Source organism: Misgurnus anguillicaudatus, chromosome 21 (genome assembly GCF_027580225.2).
Source record: "Misgurnus anguillicaudatus chromosome 21, ASM2758022v2, whole genome shotgun sequence".
NCBI classification, from domain to species: Eukaryota; Metazoa; Chordata; class Actinopteri; order Cypriniformes; family Cobitidae; genus Misgurnus; species Misgurnus anguillicaudatus.
The window spans coordinates 14688798-14697143 of NC_073357.2; the positions used below are offsets into that span (position 1 = coordinate 14688798).

The 8346-nt window shown below is 40.5% G+C and overlaps 1 protein-coding gene and 1 long non-coding RNA gene across 4 annotated transcripts in view; both read right to left on the reverse strand.

Annotated features, from left to right (window-relative positions):
* Positions 1-812, reverse strand: part of LOC129434263 (uncharacterized) — a 38853-nt gene extending 38041 nt beyond the window's left edge. Inside the window, exons 1-2 of one of the 3 annotated variants that reach the window (XR_012360242.1) lie at positions 685-812; positions 361-497 (exon numbers count right to left, since the gene is read on the reverse strand). This is a non-coding gene — a long non-coding RNA (uncharacterized lncRNA). Of the gene's footprint in view, positions 1-360; positions 616-684 lie in introns of those variants that run through there. The other 2 variants (XR_012360243.1, XR_012360241.1) reach the window with 2 other exon arrangements.
* A 3106-nt stretch (positions 813-3918) lies between these two features.
* Positions 3919-8132, reverse strand: LOC129420799 (uncharacterized). Its single transcript, XM_055175879.2, has 7 exons — positions 6953-8132; positions 6190-6564; positions 5617-5887; positions 5328-5464; positions 4959-5168; positions 4640-4852; positions 3919-4473 (listed from the first exon to the last, which is right to left on the reverse strand). Exons 1-7 carry the CDS (start codon positions 7196-7198, stop codon positions 3919-3921), a joined length of 2007 nt encoding a protein of 668 aa, XP_055031854.2. The 5' UTR covers positions 7199-8132.
* Positions 8133-8346: the final 214 nt, after the last annotated feature.

The following is an 8346-nucleotide window of genomic DNA, read 5'->3' on the forward strand; positions in this document are numbered from 1 at the left end:
CCCTGCTTCTGCAAACAAAATGCAAATATAATTAAACTTTATACTGTAAAATAAAAGATTAAAACAAACACATACAAAATGCATGACTCTTGCATATTAAATTCTTTACAAAAGCATGTGGTTATTCTTCAAGTGGGGTTGGTTATGTTACACCATAAAATAAAGCAAATAAATCTGGCCTTTTAACAACACAGTCTTGTAAACTGCACTGACCAGGACTGAAGAGAATAAGAGATCATAGTAAACCATTTTTATTAAGCTAAAACTTGAATACATGCCTTTCTAGAATATCAAAAACATTGTTTTACTAAGATATAAATAGTTGGAATGAATGAGTCACTTTGTAACTGTTATGATTACCAGCAAATGCTGATTTGTGGTTTAGTACAGAAAACATCTAATCTTCGTTTGGCTTCTTTGGGGTTCAGCATTCATTTAAAGATTCAAACTTCTTATTGATTATTTTATCATCCCCGTCATGCATGTTGCGTCTCTTACTGTAAAAACATGCATGTTTAACGTTATCTACGTTAAATGGCGACTGATGATAAAATACTTGCACTTACACGAAAATACATCACAGAAAAGAATAACAAACAAAAAGGAAAACCAACTGGATATCGCGCTGTAGAACAATAAGTGCAATCTACGTAGATTTAAAAGAAAAGTATCTTAATAACTTACCTTACTGTGTTATATAAAACTCCACAAGACAAAAGATCGCGTGTCCTTCGTCCAGTACACAGTGGGGGTTTGAATTTCGCGGAAGTTCCTGATCATGACCAGTTGCATTAAGGGAAAGGTAGTCCATTTTCCACGGCGTATTGAATGCTGTGGAGGTTAAATGACTACTATTTCCAAGATGCATTGCAATATATGTCTTTGTTTTAGAAACGAAAGTGCACCAATAAATATTAGTATTAGTTAGTCGTATTTTTAAATTGTAAACACAATTTAATGTAAAGTCTTATTTGTTTATAAAAAATAAAATACAAAACTAAAAAGACTTAAACAAGCACACATACTTAAAATACTTTTGTTTGATGTATATTAGTGCAGACTGAATTTATCTGTTTATTGCATTGTTTGTATATTGCACATTGACACCTTTGGATTAACTGCCCAAAATAACATTTTCTACATTTCGTCTTTTAATAAGGATAAACATATTTATTATTGCCTTAAATATTAACTTTGATGTTTTTATCAATTGTAAATGATTTTATTTGGTGTTTTTTTACTCTTTGGCCAACCAAACCTTAGCCAGAACTCTGTCATATATTGACTATTTTCTGGCAGACCACACTTAAGCCAGGACTCAGCCAAAAATGTACCTTTTGCTTTTGGCTGGCTAGCCTCACCCCACAACTCCCCCGAAAGCTGTTTCACACAAAGGTGTGAACAAAAGAGAGCCTAAATCCAGCCATAAATGCCCAATGTAAGCCAGATTTGTGCCAGAAACTTTGCTATCTGGGATTTTTTTAAAAGTTAAATTCTAATAAAACTTAAACATTTACATTTTATTTTTATTTTTGTAAGTGCATTGTGCTTAAAAATATTGTTTAACATATGCACATTTTTTGATTCTCTAATTATGTTGATATGGTAAAAGAAATAGAAATCGAATATCTCAAAAAGGCATATTATTAATACAGATGACGACGTGGAAACGACTTGTTGACGTTGTAAAAGTTCAGAATATGTCTACCTGCAATAATGCAATTTTACCACAAGGAAACGTGCGTACGTCAAGTCGGAACCTGACGTGGAGGTAAGTACTTTTCCACGTCAAAGACGAGTTTTATAAATCTGAGCGTTAGAGTAGATTTGAGCGTACGCACGGTCTTAGATCAAATCTGTGCGTAAAAAACCTTTTATAAATGAGGCCCCTGGTCTGCTTCGATTTTACTTTGTCCACTAGTTTCAGAAAATCCAGCCAGTCTCCAGCAGTACATCAAGCAACTGCAAAATATTATGCACTGACCGTGATTTTGCGCTCCATCTGGTATCACACGAACGCTCCAGCTCCATAACCTGGCGGTTGGGATGCATCTGCTTTTGTACCTCCATCAAATAAGAAGGCCGATGGGCTCTGGTAAAGAAGCTATGTATTTGATTCACAGTGTCAAAAAAAGTACTCACATGTCCGGACGCTTTAGCAGTGGTGCAAAGCACTAAGCTTAGCTGATGAGAATTGCAATGCACATGGATGGCTTTAGGAAATGTTAATTTTAAAATAAACTGTACCTCTCCCTTGTGCCCCGACATGCGCCCGCTCTTTGATATTTCCTCCATGTATGAATCACACACACACTGCAACCAGCTCACGTTTAGCTAAATCCTTATACTCATCTGCAAGTATGGCAAAATATTGCTTATACAGTTCAGTCTTTATTTTACAGAGTAGGATTGATGCAGCTTCAAGCAGCTCATCCTGGATGTGGTGGCTCATGAATGTGGCGTTTCGGGGAAGCTTTCAATTTCTGGAGCATATTTTGACATGAACTTGAAGAGCTCTAAGAAATTACCTTTATTAGATGCATCCTTGGTTTCTCTGTGGCCTCTGAGTGGTATTTCCAGCTTGGCACATAACGTGTCAATGTCCAACACAACTTTAATATGCTCCCTGTTTCGATCCACAAATGACGGGGTGTCACTGGCAGCTGGTTCAAAATTGTCCCGCGGCTTTGCGGTGCATGACTGACCATGTACGATTTTTGCTTAGTTAATGCAATAGCATGGGGCTTGCCTGCTTCATGTTTGTCGCATGCTTCTCTCAGACGTTTCTATTTTTGTAGCCATCTTTAATCAAAGCAAACTCTGTGTGCATCTTCGGAAAATGTTTACCCGGCTTGCAAAACACTGAATCCCGTTCTTTGCTGTATTCAATCTATTTGAATTTCTCATACCAGTTGCTGTTGAATGAGCGTGGTGTTCAACTTATGACAGAAGACAGAAATGTTGACAGCTTTGGCTGAGTGGCAGGTTCCTCCAATGCCTATAGATCCAATGACATAGCGGTTGTCTCTTTGGATCCGGGTATCGGTCTGTGGTGGCAGTGTGCAGGGTCAGCCTTCATGCTAACATTAACGCTAGCATTACTTGATGAAAATAAGCCTGTCACGGTCCTGTCAGACATCTGTGTTAGATGTAGGTCTGAGTGCATCTGGCAGGACCGTGATAGTATTATGTTCTGTGTGGGGACATGTGGAATCACATTGTGTGTGTGGTTTCCACATGTTCCCGGTGTCTTGTGGCTGTCATGATCTTGCCAGACCTTAGTATAGGTTCAGGTCTGTGTTAGAGAGCAAGATCATGGCAGCATTGTGTTTATGTGGGAATACGTGTGTTTTCACATCATGTATGTGTAACACGTGTTCCCAGTGTCTTGTCACTTTCACCCTACTCCCTTATGTACTCGTGTCTTACGTAATTAATTATGTTCACCTGTTCCCCATTGATGTCGTGTCTTTATAATGCCCTTTGGTTGTCTGTCGTGTGCGCGTTCATTGTCTACAGTTGTCTGCAGTCAGAGTTCCATGTCGTCCGTGTTTCTGACTCCTGATTCCATGTTTATTTGGTTTTAGTGTTTTGTTCCTGTTTCGTGTTTCAGACCTGCAAACTCCTCAGAGTAAAAAAGGTGACAGTGTTGCGGGGGGTGGGGGATGAGGGGGGCATGCCCCCCAGCTTGTTTTTTGGGATTTTAATCTGCAAATGACACATTTCTGCATGTTTTGTAAAAAAATCAAAAATATTTAAAAAATATTAAAATATTAAATGTGTCATTCTCTTTAAGCCTCAAGGATGTTTTGACATTGATTTTTTTATAACACGGAAAGGCCTGGAACTCAAGTAAGTGTTGTGACGCATGACACTGAAATAAAAAATAACAAGAGTCAGACAAGACATGAAAAACATTTATTTTTTTTGTTTCTTAGCTTGGACGATTGTTTCACAAGCTCTCTTGCGTTGTTTGGCTGCATGCCGCCTTCTGGCCAGAGCCTCCTCTTCTGCCTTAGCTCTTCTTGCTGCAGCAGCACTTGAGGATGGCTGGCAGTCAAACTCCCTCCTTCGTTCCATCGCATTTAGGGTTGCCTGCTTCCTCAGAGCTTTGTCCTTGGTTCCGGCCGACATGATGTTGTGGCACATCCTTTGGTCCACTGGCCCATACTTCAGGTTTTCTCTTTTAAACATCTGCAATGCAGTCTGCTTCCGGGTCAGCAAAGTGTGTTTCACAGTTTGGATGGCACTCAGAGTGGAAATGTTCATGCTGCTACTTCTCGAGTCAATGATTTCAGACATAAGACTGAATGAAGACTCCACCAGTGGCCCATGGAACACCGACAATGCTGCCTTTACTGCCATGCTGAGACCTGGGTACCTTCCCTTTTCAAAGACAGCTGCCCACCAGCTGACAGCATCATCTCCTTCTCTGAAAGTTGGCAGACTCTGGTCTACGCCATACTGGAGAACCTAGGATAAGATGACCATTTAATTATCCCACCAGGGACAGTTAACCTCCACAGCATTAAAATATAGGGTTAAAAAAATAAACGCCAACAATATCAAAAGCATCCACACACAAACAAGCAAGCAAGCATTTTATACTAACATTAGGAAATTGCATAAACCAGCTCACCTCTTGCTGAACATCCACATCAGCAGGGAGAAACTGGTTTAACATCTCAGCAAGTTGCCTCAGCAGACATCCAGTCTTGGAGTGCCCCCTTGCAATAGGGTCAACAGCAGACAGGCACTGCAGGGTCATGCTCTCCAGTGGCAGCTTGCTCTGCAGGTATTCCCCACATGCGATGTATCCCTGGAGTACTTGGTCCAGGAAGGGCTTCAGCAGCTGTATAAATATTGAAAATAACACAGTGATATAGATGTGCCCCTTTATCATTGGCAATAAAATTGCTTTGGTCCAAAAGTTTGGCAACTAATTTTAAAACACTCACATGGTGTTGAGGATGCTCCCGTCTGAATCTATCTGCCACTCGACCCACATACATGTCTCTTGCAGGCAGCAGTTTGTCTCCCTTGAGTTTGAGACCTGCCAGGGTCCTAGGGATTGGTGGCAGGTGTTCTGGCTTCACAAAGCATGCAAGAAAGTTGGTGAAAACCTGCAGCTGCTTGTCATGCAACTTGTGCACAAGGGTGTCACGACTCTGAGGAGGTAGTAATATTGTGCAAGAGACAGATGGATATGAATTTCCACCATACAAGCAGAGTAAGACATAAAATAAGTTAAAATACCTCTGGAGTGGCATTTAAAACTTTCCAAGCTTTATGATACAACATGGTTGTGAAACAGTATTTCAACATACCTGGAACACCATGACGTACTCTTTCAGAATAGCCAGGACACCTGTGTAGACACTGAGATGGAGCTCTGTTTTGGTGTCTTCATGCCACAGTTTCTTGACCACCCGCTGCTTTCGGTCTCTGCCCTGCAGTGTCATTCCTGGAAGAGAATATATCAAAGCTCTTGCTTGTTGATTTACCAAAGCAAATGTCAGATAGTGAACATGCAGGCCAATGTTGACACACCATAGATATTCCCATTAATTTGACCACATTATCCAGCCAATCTACAACCCCAATGGATTGATTTACCTTTCCCGCTGAGGTCCTTGTGAAAAGACTGAATGCGCCTCTTGGCCTTTTCATTCAGATGGTGAGCAGCATAGAGTTGTTCCAAGGGTTCTTTGTATAGAGCCTTGTCTTCTTCATCCATGAATCCAAAGTACAGGACCTTGTAAGCGGGAAGCATGGTCTGAGTGCTGAGTCCAACATCATAACATGACAGCCAACGATGCTCTATGAATCTTTTTGGAGTTGATCCAGGAATGCTCATGTATTCACAGATCTCTTGAAGGTAAGCCCGCTGAAAAACAGAAAGAACACATGTCTCAAGTTATGATTCAGTCCCATATAATATTCATGAATCAGAAGACAATAATAAGGCCATCTAATGGCCATCAAATTACCAAAGTGTCAGCAGTTCAAATCCTGTCTCCTCCTGCCCACATGTCAAATGTCCTTGGGCAAGAGACTGAAACCCCAAATTATATATGGCTGCTGCCATTGGTGTGTGAGTGGGAGTGAATTGGTAAATAAGAGGCCATTGAGTGCTGTCAAGGTGGAAAAGAGCTATACAAGTGCTCTAACACTCCTGTATGAATTTACCTGGTCAGAAGCCCACTTGTGATCAACATGAAGGTCACTGAAGAGCTGTTCAAGGTGACCGTTGAAAGGACTGTAAAATCTTTTTGACGCATTATGAATGTGATGGCACGAGTCCCCGTCAATATCTAGAAGCTGTGGGCAGTGGTTGTGTCGCACTCTGGTTTCCAGGCCCGTCTTGCTGCCTCGCATAACTGCACAGGAATCCATCATTATGCTCACCAAGTTGGACCACGGGATATCATTGTCTGTGAAAAACTTGTCCAGGACATTCTCCAAGATTGCTGCAGTGACCTTAACTATTTCAAAGGACCCAAGGTGCTCCACATCAACAGCCTTCCTCTCTGGGTTATAATAGCTCACCAAAATAGAAAGCACCTGTATAAATGAAAAGACCATTGTTAAAGGAGAACGTCTGCCGTTTTTTAACTCATATTTCTGTTGATCGAGGTTACCGAGTGCTGTCAGTAGGAAAAATGATGAGAATTTTTTAACAATATTTACAGAACATCAGGATGACAGCTAAAGCAAACCTATGGGGACGGACAGACATCCTTAAGTTTCCCTTACAGTTTCCCTTTATGTCTGTCCCTATAGGTTCACTTTAGCTGCCATTCTATACTCTGTAAATATTGTGGCCAAATGTTTCGTTATTTTCCCTAATGACAGCACTCAGGTGGGTTAAAAACGGACAACGTTCTCCTTTATTTGTTTTAAATGTCAAAAGCACTGTATAAATACTTTGACTTATTATTAATATTATTACCTTTTTGTCACTACTTGAGGTGGCCTCATCAAGATTGAGGGAGAATGGTAACTTCCCAGTGTTGCTAAGGATGCGGTCAGAGAATGTCTTCCCCAGGCCATGAACCATTTTGTACTTTGCTGATGTTCGGGACAGCTTCATACCACTAAGTGCAACTTTGTCCTTGGCCAGCGTCTGCGCAAGCTCGACGATGACAGGAGCCATTGTGAATGGCAGTGAGTGCTCTGCCAAAGTGCCCAGAACCATTGCCTCAAAGCAAAGAAAATTAAAATCATTACAATGTAACCTTGCAAACTATCCTACATAGTTCTACTATGATAAAACAGTGTGTCTCCATATTGTATGGCTGATATGCAATGAATATCAAAATACATTTCTATTCAATAATAATAATAATAATAATAATAATAATAATAATAATAATGCATTATATATGTAGTGCTCTTTACATTGAAAAAACAATCTCAAAGTGCTAGTGTTCATAATGTAAATTAAAATAAACAATTCATTCAATTTTCTGTATAAATAGTAGCTAGGTACTAAACCTCTGCATTTGCAATACGCTGAAACATGGACACAGGCAATTTCCCTCTCTCCCTCTCTCTTATTGCTTCTGGTCCCTGAGTCTCAGGAACGGCATTTTCAGCGGGACTACAAATAGCCCTGTTTGTCAAAACGCTGAACACTTTCTCTTTGTGTTTGGCTGTGTCACAGTGGGATGTTAGGGCATGCACCCCCTTCTTGGCATAGTTGATCTCTTTTGTACATAGGGTACATTTGGCATGTCCTGCCTTATCTACTTTTTTGAAACACAATGAAAGTGGTAGTGTATGCGCAACTCCCTTCACTTCCTGCTTCACTTCCACCTTGAGCCATGCCCAGCTCCACTTGCACCTCCCTGTTGAGTCTAGCTGTGCTATATATAATGAGTCCTCCTCATTAAGCTCCCTCATTCTGAAATGGAAAAAAATCACAGCATAAAATAGCCAATCTCATTGGTACAAGGACTGATCAGTGTTTCGAGAAATATGCCAAATTTAAGTCTCATAATAGAAGAGGTTGCAAACCTTACCACATAGAATGATTTTTTAGGTTTCTCTGGTGTGCTTGAAGTGTATTGAAGTGGGGTTGGAGCTGACCAATATCAGGATTGGAGTGTAGTTACGTTTTATATTTATTTAATACATTTATTAATATTAAGTAGTTGTAACGGGCCACCTTTCGTCAAACTTTTATGGCCCCCTCCCCCACCCCTTGACAGGTCGTGTTTTATGACCCCCTTTGACAGGGGGCGGGTCAATCAATCAAAAGCTGTACAATCTGTCAACTTTAGACAGTGAATGTTTAATCGTTTTATGACATGTCATTTAGTGGTTTTGTTTTCCTGCGTGTGT

Coding starts and splice junctions, on each gene's coding strand:
- LOC129420799 (XM_055175879.2), bottom strand. CDS start 7,198: ATGGTTCTGGGCACTTTGGCAGAGCACTCACTGCCATTCACAATGGCT. Junction 5,465..5,616: donor CAAGGACCTCAGCGGGAAAG/GTAAATCAATCC, acceptor ATTCTCTTCCAG/GAATGACACTGCAGGGCAGA. Junction 5,169..5,327: donor AGTACGTCATGGTGTTCCAG/GTATGTTGAAAT, acceptor CTACCTCCTCAG/AGTCGTGACACCCTTGTGCA.